The sequence below is a fragment of the Aquarana catesbeiana genome, linkage group LG05 (genome assembly GCF_042186555.1).
Source record: "Aquarana catesbeiana isolate 2022-GZ linkage group LG05, ASM4218655v1, whole genome shotgun sequence".
NCBI classification, from domain to species: domain Eukaryota; kingdom Metazoa; phylum Chordata; class Amphibia; order Anura; family Ranidae; genus Aquarana; species Aquarana catesbeiana.
Window position 1 is genome coordinate 653,714,034 of NC_133328.1, and position 13,833 is coordinate 653,727,866.

The following is a 13,833-nucleotide window of genomic DNA, read 5'->3' on the forward strand; positions in this document are numbered from 1 at the left end:
TGTCCCTTCCGCCCAGTTGATGTGGGGATAATTAAAGTCCCCCATCTTACTGCCATTACCACCTGTGAAAGGAGATCCAACTCCACCTCTTCCCTCAGGTTAGGGGGCCTGTAACATACCCCAACTATTAATTTCCTGCTTACTTCCACCCTTTGGAGTTCCACCCATACGGACTCCACCTCCCCCTTCCCACATTGCTGATGTCATTCCGCTCTTCTACTCATAAATCATTCCTGATATATTGACACACCCCCTCCCCCTCTCCTACCCCCCCTGTCCCTCTGGTACAAGGAAAACCCCTGGATGTTTCCCAGCCAGTCACGTAAGCTGTCAAACCAGGTTTCTGTTATTCCCATGAAGTCCACATACTCCTCATGTAATAGCAGCTCCAGTTCCTCCATTTTACTGACTAGGCTCCTGGCATTTGTGAACATTCCCCTGACTTTTGTATTGGTGCAAATATTTATTTTTTTCCATATGATTTCTCAGGCTTCGTTCGGTAACACATTAACCCCGGAATTAGATGTTATAGATATACTATCACTAGTGACTTCACTATTCCCCTCTATCCTATGCTCACTGCCAGTTATCGCTACCTTTAAATGCCTCCCCCCCAACACCTAGTTTAAAAGCTCCTCCAACTTTGTGGCCATCTTTCTTCCCAATAGAGCTGTACCATCCCCATTAAGGTGCAGCCCGTAATTACTAAAGAGCCGGTAACCGACTGAGAAGTCAGCCCAATTTTTCGAGGAACCCCAATCCTTCCTTCCTACACCAGTTCCTCAGCCACTTGTTCACTTCCCTAATCTCCTGTTGCCTCTCTGGTGTGGTTCAAGGCACAGGCAGTATTTCATAGAAAACCACCTTGGAGGTCCTTCTCTTCAATCTATTCCCTCATTTTTTAGGACTCTACACCTTCCTCTCACATTGTCATAACTAACCTTTTCTTACAACTGCCTCTCTCTGTGCCAGCGAAGGACTCCAGGATGAAAGAGGAAGCCAGTACGTGGCTCCAAGCTGGTTACACAAAAATTCTGACTGGGGCCTCTGAATTGACACATTTTTCCCAATGTGAGGAACAGGATTCCCAGCAAATGACACAAAGACATTAAAGAAGTCAAGTTTTATTTCACAGCACATACACAAGACAACTCAGCATATGTACAGAACAATATAAATAAACTGTACACAATGTACAAACAGAAATTCTTCCACATCATGATTTGTCCTCTTCAGATACCATGTTCTGAATCACATTTCCCGACAATCTTCCTGGAAACCAGTGAAAGATCGTAGGATCACAACCACCTGGACTCCCAGACCATCCCTGAAAGATCTTAGGAATTAAACCTCATGGACATCCACACCAACCCTGAAAGATCTTAGGAATGAAACCTCCTGGACACCCACACCAACCCTGAAAGATCTTAGGACTAAAACCCCTTGGACACCCACACCAACCTTGAAAGTTCTTAAGAATGCTACCTCTTGGATGCTCACACCATTCCTAAAAAATCTTAGGTATACAACCTCCTTGATATCCACACAATCCTTGAAAGATCTTAGGAATGAAACCTCCTGGACACCCACACCAACCCTGAAAGATCTTAGGACTAAAACCCCTTGGACACCCACACCAACCTTGAAAGTTCTTAAGAATGCTACCTCTTGGATGCTCACACCATTCCTAAAAAATCTTAGGTATACAACCTCCTTGATATCCACACAATCCTTGAAAGATTTTAGGAATGTAACCTCCTCGACACCCACAACAACCCTGAAGGATCTTAGGAACGCAACCACCTTGAGGCCCACGCCTATCTATTGGGGCAGAGCTGAAGTGGTTCTGAAGAAAGTTTGAGATGTTTTTGAAGGTCAGATCATCATCAGGATCAAATGTCCCACCATAAGCCAAAAAATGCCCACAGACAGGACAAGTCCTGAGAAGATTTGATGAATATTCTTGTTAAAGTGTCTGTCATGAAAACGTATGAGAGCTGCCATTGCAGACCTGTTTGTCCTGAAACAATGATAAAGATAAGACATTTTGACACTTTTCTGACCCTCATTTCCAGAGTGAATCAGAAAGTACTGAAACCAGGCACAGCCAGGTAACCAGCATTCTAAAAGAGGGCCTGCAAGAACTGAATATATGGCAGTTATAAAAAAGTACCATTCAGCCAAGTGAAGAGGTCATTAAATATCTACATTTAAACCTGTCCTGATATCCACCCCTGTACAGCAAGCTCAGAGAAGGGGAGGCCACAAAAATAGCAAATCAAGACTTCATTGTCTTGCCCACTGCTGTCGTTCAACAGTCTGAACATGCAGACAGAGGGAGAGCAGAATGATAACCCAGCAGTGTACCACTTTGCTGCCATTGCCTAATCACAAGTGGGAATCAGGTTGCTGTCCAAGACAAGCAACCCCAGTCTGGCCATTACCCGGATATACAGAACCTCAACCTGACCATTACCTCAGATATACAGAACCCCAGCCTGACCATTACCCCAGATATACAGAACCCCAGCCTGACCATTACCGCAGATATACAGTACCCCAATCTGACCATTGCCCCAGATATCTTATATACAATACTACACAACCTGGCCATTATATCAGAAACTATACAGAACCCCAATCTGACCATTACTCCAGATGTCTTGTATACATAATCTACCCTGTCCTCTCTGACCAGCAGATTGGATCATTACTCTATGAAAACCTAAATTCCATTCACCAATGAATCATCTACATGTCTACTCTGTCCACACCTCACCTGAACGCTCCAATGGCTATGTTGTGTTGGGCACAATTCGTTGTTGTTATCCCGGTACCCAGAGAAGGTCTCAGTTTACTTCTGCTTTATCCCTCACTTGTCACCCATTCTGTGTCTCTTTTTCTACAGAGCTCTTTCTGCCTACAGTCCATGAACATGATAATTTATTTCCAATTCTTCCCCTTCATCTTGTGTCCATTGATCAGGAGCTTCAGCTTTCATATTTTGCCCATCATCATGTACCTCTACTCCAGGAAGTCTGTCCTTAAATGTCTACCTGCAGACCAAGAAGGTTGTCACTCAACAACTACCTCTAGTCCAGGAGATTCTTCCTTCAATATCTATTTCCTGACCAAGTTGCCTGTCCCTTGACATGCACCACTAGTCCAGGAGGTCTTTCCCACAATATCTACCACCTGACCAGAACATTTTCCTCTAATCCAGGTCTGTTTTTTTATGTCTACCTCCAGACCAGGTTATCGGTCCCTCGACTTGTACCACTAATACAGGTCTGTCTCACATGGTCTACCTCCTAACCAAGAAGTTTGTCACTCACTCCACATTTACCTCTAGTCCAGGAGGTTCTTCCTTCAATGTCTACTGCCTAACCAGGTTGGTTGTCCCTCGACAAGGTCTACCTCTAGACCAGGTTATCTGTCCCTTTGACATGTACCACTAGTCCAGGAGGTCTGTCCCACAATGTCTACCACCTGACCAGGCTTGTCCTGCAACATTTTCCTGTAATCCAGGCCTGTCTTTATAGGTCTACCTCTAGACCAGGTTGTCTGTCCCTCTACATGTACCACTAATACAGGAGGTTTGTCTCACATTGTCTACCTCTAAACCAAGTCACTCAACATCTACCTATAGTCCAGGAGGTTCTTCCTTCGATGTCTACTTCCTAACCAGGTTGTTGTCCCTTGACATGTACCACTAGTTCAAGAGGTCTGTCCCACAAGGTCTACCACCTGATCAGGATGTTTGTCCTACATTTTCCTCTAATCCAGGTGGTCTGTCTTTTTAGGTCTACCTCCAGACCAGGTTATCTGTCCCTCAACATGTAACACTAATCCGGAAGGTCTGCCACCCAATGTCTACCTCCTGACCAGAAAGTTTGTGTTACATTATCCTCTAATCCGTCTGTCATACAGTGTCTACCACCAGACAAGGAAGTCTATCCATGATCCCTCTCTAATTCAATAAATCCCTCACTCGATGTAGCATTTGTCCAGGAGCTCCAACTTACTGGCTGTCCAAGACCCACTTCCCCAATACTAAAGGAGCTCATGGATGGGTGAGATAATGAAGAATTCTGGAGGCAGTCATTAAACATTCAAGGAAAGTATCAGATCCTCACACAGACCTTCTAAATATCAGACCTAGGAACCCCCCCCCCCCCAGGTCCTGGAGATCTGCTAATCAAGGCCTACTACTGTATACATGTCTTCAGGTTTAATGTAGAAGATAACCTGCGAGTCAAGTCAAGGTTTCGGCACCTTCTTCCAGTTTAGAGAAGATGTGCGTCAAGTAAATATACAATACCGAATACTATAATGTATGTAAACACAAATTGCTTCATTTATCCCCACAAAGTGTTATCCAGCCAACAGTCTTATACATATAATACATATATACATATCTATAGAGATACAGGAGACCAGCAAACAGATCCAACTATCGGTACCATGAAAATTGATATATTCAGAAATGTAAAGGTGATGAAGATACTAACACTCTATACATTACATGTTTCAAGTAGCAGACAGCGTTGTGCATTCCGGGAACACCATCAGCAGGACGTACCTTCTTGTACCTTAACACTGTTAATAACTGATGTTCCATATTTCTCCTTATGAACCGTCTCTTGCACACCCAGCATTGAAGCCTGTGCACAGTCTGTTTTATGAATACATTGAATAATGCCGCTAGATAGGGATTGTACTAGTGTTACATACGCTGCTCCGCAGGACTGACACGTACAACAATGAGCAGCAAGAACATGTGATGGAGGGTCAGCACAGGGACACGGAGGTATAGTCCAGAATCCTGAGAATCAATAATAAAACAAAATAAAAAATGGCTGCCAGAGCCAGGTCACCAGCAGGAACGCTGAGTCGTGTCACGTGAGTCCTCGGGGGTTACAGAGCAGGGCTTGAACTGTCACTGGGGCAGCCATACTGGAGGAGAATATCCGTGCACTCCGTGCTGCCAGCTCGACGAGCGTATGAAAGCGGAGTGAGACTGCGAGCATCACAGCACTTCACATCCACGCCATACTAAAGAGACAAGAGAGAAACGTGTTAGTATACATAATATCGGAGAGGAAACCCAACCCCAGATCTTCCTTCCTCTTACCCAGATGAGAAGCTGTGTGCACACAACGTTGGCCATTGCTGCTGAGAGATGAAGCGCTGAGCGCCCATCGCCATCTCCGTACGTTTCGTTCACCTCCTCCTTCGTACCGTGAGCGAGCAACGTCACCACCATCCGCAAATCATCCTCCACCACGGCTCGTAGGAGCTGCTGTCCCAGGGGTACATCAGAGGCTGGCAGAGGGCACAGGAAAAGCTTCTGCTCATACTTGGCACGGATCCACCGCTCCTTTTCTTCCCTGAAGAGCAACAGAACACAAGAACCTATGAATGGACCTTGACAGCAAGCTGGGGAACTTCACTGAATAATAGCAGTGCATGGTGCAAGGACGGTTGTGCTATGTATTTTTTATGGGATTTCTATTCTGTAACTGGAGGTGAAAACAGCCCCATCATAAAACAAAACATGGCAACAAGTAAACCAATGAAATGCCCCCTGTTAAGAAGTATGCGTCCCCTTAGTTCCTAACCCTGTGCATTGCCCCCTGTAGCATTAATGACAGCTGTCAGTCCTCTGTAATAGTTGTCTAGGAGGAATTATTGCAGGTGGTAGAGCTGCCCATTGGTCTTGGCACAATGTCTCCAGATCATGGAAAGTTTTTGGTGGCCTTGTATGAGTTCTCCCCAGAGCGGCTCGATGATATGGAGGTCAGGAGACAGGCACTCCATAACTTTTATCTTTCTGTAACCACTGGAAGGTCAGCTTGGCCTTGTGCTTTGGGTCATTGTTCTGCTGGAGGGTCAGCTTGGCCTTGTGCTTCGAGCCATTATCACGCTGGAGGGTCAGCTTGGCCTTGTGCTTCGAGCCATTATCACGCTGGAGGGTCAGCTTGGCCTTGTGCTTCGAGCCATTATCCTACTGGAGGGTCAGCTTGGCCTTGTGCTTCGAGCCATTATCACGCTGGAGGGTCAGCTTGGCCTTGTGCTTCGAGCCATTATCCTGCTGGAGGGTCAGCTTGGCCTTGTGCTTCGAGCCATTATCACGCTGGAGGGTCAGCTTGGCCTTGTGCTTCGAGCCATTATCACGCTGGAGGGTCAGCTTGGCCTTGTGCTTCGAGCCATTATCCTGCTGGAGGGTCAACTTGGCCTTGTGCTTCGAGCCATTATCACGCTGGAGGGTCAGCTTGGCCTTGTGCTTCGAGCCATTATCACGCTGGAGGGTCAGCTTGGCCTTGTGCTTCGAGCCATTATCCTGCTGGAGGGTCAACTTGGCCTTGTGCTTTAGGTCATTGTCCTGCTGGAGGGTCGGCTTGGCCTCGTGCTTCAGTCATTGTCATGCTGGAGGGTCAGCTTGGCTTTGTGCTTTGGGTCATTGTCCTGCTGGAGGGTCAGCTTGGCCTCGTGCTTCGGGTCATTGTCATGCTGGAGGGTCAGCTTGGCCTTGTGCTTTGGGTCATTGTGCTGCTGGAGGGTCAACTTAGCCTTGCGCTTTGGGTCATTGTCCTGCTGGAGGGTCAGCTTGGCCTTGTGCTTCGGGTCATTAACATGCTGGAAAGTCCAAGAGCATCCCATGTGCAGATTTCCTGCAGAAGAATGCAAATTGTCAATGTTCACAAGATCCCCCCCCCCATACCTTTACAGCTCACCCCCCCCAGTAAAGGCTTCTTTCTGGTAACTCCACCATGCAGCTCACTTTTGGTCAAGTATCGTCAGATTGGGCTCCTTGAAACAATCACACTGTCTTTTTGCAGCGCAGCCTGTATTTCTCTTGAGGTTACCTGTAGGGTTTTTCTTTGCATTGCAAACTATTCTTCTGGCAGTTGTGGCTGCAATCTTTCTTGGTCTACCTGACTTTGGCTTGGCATCAAGAGATCCCTGAATTTTCCACTTGTTACGTGACTGAACAGTACTGACTGGTAAATTCAAGGCTTTGGGTATCTTTTTATATTGTTTTCCATCTTTATAAAGTTCCATTACCTAGGTACAAAGTATCTAGCCTGCTCAGTGCATCCATGCGAGAGATAACAAACGCACTGACTATTTCTATTTAGACACCATAGATGTAGGAAATGACCCTCCTGTGTGCGTATCACCTTGTGTGTCTGTACCAAGGCCAAACATTCCGGGGGATGGAAACTCTTCATTAGGAACATTTAGAGGATTTTTGGCATCAATAGGATTTAAAAAGGAGCCACACATCTCTGCGACAATAAATGCCTTCATACATATCATCACTATCCAAAAATAAGAGACAGTTTTTTTGGCATGATCAGTCAGATTTTCAACATCAATGCCAAAATTTCACCATTTATGCTGGGGGAGGCAAACTTTTCAGCAAAACTGGTACATCACGGGGGAGTGAGGAGAAAGGATCAATGTCAACCCATCAGCTGGATAGACCTCTGAAGAGTGCAGGAACTTCTGGCCACTTATTAGTGTAGGATGGATTGTGACTACTACAATTTACTAAAACTAGACACGTTCTTGTCACAAAGTGGTGGGAATCTCAACTAGAGAGCAGAGAGAGCGAGACTGAGTGAAGGAATCGCAGGGACAAGGGTGATCTCACTTTTAGCACCTCATTCCGTCTCTCAGAACTCACCTGGAGCTCTCCGGAGTCGGCTTACTGTACCCCTCTGTACAGTGCTCCCACACAGCATTGGCCAGACTATTCCCAATGGCCATCATGACCATAGTGAGTTCAACCGGCCAGTCATCCAAATCGAGAGAGCGCACACGAGAGAGATGTGTCCCAAGGTTGCGGTGAATTCCTGAGCACTCTATACACATCAAAGCTCCAAGGTTTAGGCTGGCCCAGTCCGGATCTGAAAAATGAAAAACACGATAGGAAGTAAATCAATAAATGAACAATTAGGCAAACTCTGGTCCCATAACTGGTCATTTGTGTCCTTATCTTATCAGGATGGACAGTGAAGTTTGGTAGGCCAGTCTCTGGTGTCTACACAACATAATCAGGGAGGAGTGAGGATGGACATCACCAAGGACATACATTGGAAAAGGCGTGATGGACAGAGTGGACAGGCGGGTACTCACTGGGAGTGTCACAATCTACACACAAGCTGTTCCCCCTCACACTCCGGATAGACTGAATGGCGAGAGCGTCGCTCTGACTGCCGAGCCGTGTCTGTAATGAGAGCAGAGGGATTGATGGTGGGTAGGGTGAGGGCCAGGAGAAGTGAAGGTCAGTGAGCATTCCACATTGACAGGACATCACCGGATAGAGAAAACGGTTACCACACCTTATTCTTGGTGCTCTCACAGCTCTGCAGACTGGCCAGGATTTGGCTTTCGATGGCCTGAACCCAAAGTTCTCGATCTTCATACACCGAAGCTTCGAAGTGCCAACTCTGACTGGTTAAAGACACGATCACAAAGCCGTACGATTCTTCTGGTTCTGAAGCAGAGAGAGACAGATTACAGCTCAGAACATTGGGGGGACTAATTCTATCTCCCTTCCTCGCCCCTGTGTATGTCTGTCCCTTCGGTGAGGTGATATCCCCCAACCCCATGAATGATGACTCCTGCACTCTCACATTCTCTAACAAAGATGGAACTGGACCATGGCCCCATCACCAAAAAAAAAAAAGATGATCTTTAGTGTGGACAGCTCATCACAAGACTCCAAATTACTACAGACTTCATACAGCCCTGCCTAGTAACTCCATGGTAATGCCCCTCTATCCACTTCCCAACAGTCACACCCCCCATGGTAATGCCCTTTTACTCCCATCCCAGCAGTCACACCTCCCATGGTAATGCCCCTCTACCCCCGTCCCAGCAGTCACCCCCTTGTTCTCAATGCCGGTGTAATCCTTCCTCCTACTTTGTCAACACAAACTAAGCTCCAATGATGCAGAACCCTCTCCCCAGAGACTCCATCCTCATCATTCAGCATATTACCCTCTCCCGTAGTGGGGGCCCCCTCAGGAAGCTGTGGGCCACTGCTCTTTTTCCTGCGGTGCTTCTTGCGGTTGGCATGAGGAGAAGGTGGAGGATCTAGTTTAGGACTTGCTGTGCCCCCCAAATTTGGAGCTGGACTGAGAGAATCACTTGGAGAGACACCTACAAATCCACGACCCAGTGAGAACAGACAATCAATTCATATGTAAAAGGTACAGGTATCAGCGAGGAGGGTGGAGCTCCATTCTCCAAATCCCAACATCTCACCTGTTGCTGTGTCACCCCACTGCTCCCCGCTACAGACGGAATAAGACCTCTGGGTCAGACTGACCCCATCACTCTTCCTACTGAACGTTGATAGACTGAGACCACTGAAAGAGCGCTCCGAGGACAAAGAGTTGGTGGAAAGTGTGCCCCCTACAGGACAATATCAGACAACGTATTCAGGCTGAGCAGCAGACCGGTGTCTCCTCCGCCCCAAAATAAATGAAAAATTAGGTCCAAAGCATTCCCAGAGTGCACAACATACAGAATACAAAATATTCCTCCTTCATAATCACGCAATCGATGAAAAATGGAGCAGAAGATCCATCTCGATCAGACCATTGCTTAAGTATAAAACTAAAGCTGAAATCTATGCTGAAGGGCTAAATATGTGCCGCTTCTGGAACTCATCCAGAATCCCATTCTACCAATGAGAGTCAAACATTGCGCAACTCTGCGTTCATCTGCTGGTTCCACACTCCAACCATGTATGGCCTCAAATGGAGCCTCCCAGATGCTCTTCAAGCACCATAACTTATGTCTTTAGGTAGAGCCTGTCACATTCCGAGCTGACCCACTCCCACATGATGACCTCATATGGAGCCTCCCAAATTCTGACCCACCCCCACATGACCACCTCATATGGAGCCTCCCACATGCTGTGCTGACCCAACTCCGCATGATGACCTCATATGAAGCCTTCCCTATGCCTTGATGAAACCCCCACCAGGCTGACATCTTACAGAGCCTTCAACAATCTGGGCCTCCCACCTGATATTCTAATACCACCTCTCTGCCTGATATCATCATACGGAGTCTTGCACATGCCATGCTAACCCACCCCGCCATGATGACCTCATAGAAAAGAAAGTGGGAGGCTTCATATGAGATCAGCATGGCACGCGTGAGGCTCTGTAAGATGTTGTCAGGCAGAGAGGTGGTGTTGGAACCGCAGTTGGGTGGTCATCAAGGGGGCAGGGTTCAGAACAGGATATTGGAGGCTGCGTATGAGGTGATGGGTGGTTGGGTCAGCATGGCATCTGAGAGGCTCCGTATGAGGTCATCAGTTAGGGTGTTAAAACGGAATGTGGGAGGATTCAACAGACCAACTGATGGCCTCATACGCAGCCTCTCAGATCCTGACATACCACCCATCACCTCATACAGAGCCTCCAATATCTTGCTCTGAACCCTACCTCCATGATGACCACCCAAATGCTGTGCCAACACCACTTCTCTGCCTGACATCATACAGAGCCTTACACATGCCATGCTGATCTCATATGAAGCCTCACACATTCTGTTCTAATATCACAACTGATGACATAATGTGCTAAACCAATTCTCCAATGATGACCCCATACAGAGCCTTCTACATGATGTGCCAAACCCATTCTCCAATGATGACCTTATATAGAGCCTGTCAATTGATATGCAAAACCAATTCTCCAATGATGACCTCATATAGAGCCTTCCACATGATGTACCAAACCCATTCTCCAATGATGACCTTATACAGAGCCTTCTACATGATGTGCCAAACCCATTCTCCAATGATGACCTTATATAGAGCCTGTCACATTATGTGCAAAACCCATTCTCCAATAAAAACCTCATATAGAGCCTTCTGCATGATGTTCCAAACCCGTTCTCCAATGGTGACCTCATATAGAGCCTTCCACATGATGTACCAAACCCATTCTCCAATGATGACCTTATACAGAGACTTCTACATGATGTGCCAAACCCATTCTCCAATGGTGACCTCATATAGAGCCTTCCACATGATGTACCAAACCCATTCTCCAATGATGACCTTATACAGAGCCTTCTACATGATGTTCCAAACCCGTTCTCCAATGATGACCTTATACAGAGCCTTCTACATGGATGTTCCAAACCCGTTCTCCAATGATGACCCTTATACAGAGCCTTCTACATGATGTGCCAAACACATTCTTCAATGATGACCTTATACAGAGCCTTCCACATGATGTGCCAAACCCATTCTTCATTGATGACCCTGTATACAGTGCCTTGAAAAAGTATTCACACCCCTGAAATTTTCCACATTTTGTTACAACCAAAAACGTAAATGTATTTTATTGGGATTTTATATGATAGACCAACACAAAGTGGCTCATAAATTGTGAAGTGGAAGGAATATGATAAATAATACAAATAAATATGTGAAAAGTGTGTGTGTGTGTGTGTGTGTGTGTGTGGGGGGGGGGGGGCATTTGTATTCAGCCCCTTTACTCTGATACCCCTAACTAAAATTTAGTGGAACAAATTACCATAATAAGTAAATAGAGTCCACCTGTGTGTAAATTAATCTCATAAATACAGCTGTTAAGGGAAGCCCTCAGAGGTTTATTTGATAACCTTAGTGAACAAACAGCATCATGAAGGCAAGGAACACATCAGGACAGGTCAGGGATAAGTTGTGAGAAGTATAAAGCAGGGTTAGGGTTTAAAAAAATACCCCAGGCTTTGAACATCTCATGGAGCTCTGTTCAATCCATCAACTGCAAACCTACCAAGACATGGCCGTCCACCTAAACTGACCGGCCGGGCAAGGAGAACATCATCAGAGAAGAGCCAAGAGGTCCATTGGTAACTCTGGAGGAGCTGCAGAGATCCACAGCTCAGGTGGGAGAATCTGTCCACAGGACAACTATTAGTCGTGTTCTCCACAAATCTGCCCTTATGGAAGAGTGACAAGAAGAAAGACATTGGTGAAAGAAAGTCATAAGAAGTCCTGTTTGTAGTTTGTGAGAAGCCATGTGGAGGACACAGCAAACATGTGGAAGAAGGTGATCTGGTCAGATGAGACCAAAATTCAACTTTATGGCCTAAAAGTAAAACGCTATGTGTGGGGAAACTAACACTGCACATCACCCTGAACACACCATCCTCACCGTGAAACATGGTGGTGGCAGCATCATGTGGTGGGGATGGTTTTCTTCAGCAGGGACAGGGAAGCTGGTCAGAGTTGATGGGAAGATGGATGGAGACAAATACAGGACAATCTTAGAAGAAAACCTGTTAGAGTCTGCAAAAGACTTGAGACTGGGGCAGAGGTTCACCTTCCAGCAGGACAACGACCCGAAACATCCAGCCAGAGCTACAATGGAATGGTTGAGATCAAAGCATATTCATGTGTTAGAATGGCCCGTCACAGTCCCAGACCTAAATCACATTGAGAATCTGAGGCAAAACTTGAAAATTGCTTGTTCACAGACGCTCTCCATCCAATCTGACAGAGCTTGAGATATTTTGCAAAGAAGAATGGGCAGAAATGTCCTCTCTAGATGTGCAAAGCTGGTAGAGACATCCCCAAAAAGACTTGTAGAGAAAGGGGGTTCTACAAAGTATTGACTCTGGGGGGTGCCATACAAATGCCCCCCCCCCCCCCCCACACTTTTCACATATTTATTTGTATCGTTTATCATTTTCCTTCCACTTCACAATTATGTGGACACTTTGTGTTGGTCTATCACATAAAATCCCAATAAAATACATTTACGTTTTTGGTTGTAACATGAGAACATGTGGAAAATTTCAAGGGGTATGAATACTTTTTCAAGGCACTGTATATGGGGTCATCAATGAAGAATGGGTTTGGCACATCATGCGGAAGGCACTATATGAGGTCTTCATTGGAGAAATGGGTTTGACACCATCCACATGATGTGCCAAACCCATTCCCCAATGATGACCTCATATAGAACCTTCCGCATGATATGCAAACTCCTTCTCCAATGATGACCTTAAAGTCTTCTACATGATATGCCAAAACCCATTCTCCAATGATGACCTCATATAGAGCCTTCCACATGATGTGCTGGCCCACATCAGTCCAGATGGAGCCTATGGAGTTGCCCATATTTCTTTGGTGAGCTCAAAAGAGTCTCCAATCTGCTGTTGACAATCGCTCCAACTCATGTCTTCATATACTGTACTGAGCCGCCAAACATGCTATCTTTCCTGATGACCACATTCAGAGTCCCCTCTCACATGCAGTACCAACACCAGACCTCCACCTAATGACACGTTTTAACACCACCCCTCTAACCGATGACCTCATAATGAGCTTACATGATGTGCTGACCCCACCCCTACTCCTGACAAACTTAATACAGAGCTTCCCTTCATGCCATGCAACCTCAGCAGTCCACTTATTAACACTAGTTGTGTACAAAGAGCCTTCCACATGTTTACATTTACACATTAACTCCACCCTTCCTCTCGATGACCTTATAATGAGCCCTGGAAATGATGTACCCAAATCTAAACACTGTGCTCAGGACACCTAATATCTCTGCCACACCTCTGCTTGTGTCGACTCATAAACATCCAATAGGTAGATCAGCCTTCCATTGATCAGTAAGCTGGCATAAGCTGTCTGACCTTGTCACTCTGGAGTCCCGTGTTCATTTCCTACCAGGGACACTATATGTATGGAAGTCCAGGGTGGGCTTCCTCTACAAATTTGGTGGTAGATCATCGGTTCCCACCAGTGTGGTTTTAGGACAGAGATATCAGAGTGTAGGA

The 13,833-nt window shown here is 46.2% G+C and overlaps 1 protein-coding gene across 4 annotated transcripts in view; it reads right to left on the minus strand.

Moving 5' to 3' along the window:
• Window positions 1-1,108: 1,108 nt before the first annotated feature.
• Window positions 1,109-13,833, minus strand: part of AGAP3 (ArfGAP with GTPase domain, ankyrin repeat and PH domain 3) — an 80,696-nt gene continuing 67,971 nt past the window's right edge. For 3 of the 4 annotated variants that reach the window (XM_073632616.1, XM_073632612.1, XM_073632615.1), the window contains 7 exons: window positions 9,280-9,429; window positions 9,013-9,174; window positions 8,352-8,506; window positions 8,146-8,236; window positions 7,694-7,916; window positions 5,135-5,390; window positions 1,109-5,055 (listed from right to left, as the gene is read on the minus strand). In XM_073632616.1, the coding sequence (XP_073488717.1) occupies window positions 4,918-5,055; window positions 5,135-5,390; window positions 7,694-7,916; window positions 8,146-8,236; window positions 8,352-8,506; window positions 9,013-9,174; window positions 9,280-9,429 (1,175 nt within the window). In that variant the 3' untranslated portion in view covers window positions 1,109-4,917. The remainder of the gene's footprint in view (window positions 5,056-5,134; window positions 5,391-7,693; window positions 7,917-8,145; window positions 8,237-8,351; window positions 8,507-9,012; window positions 9,175-9,279; window positions 9,430-13,833) is intronic. The other variant, XM_073632614.1, reaches the window with a different exon arrangement.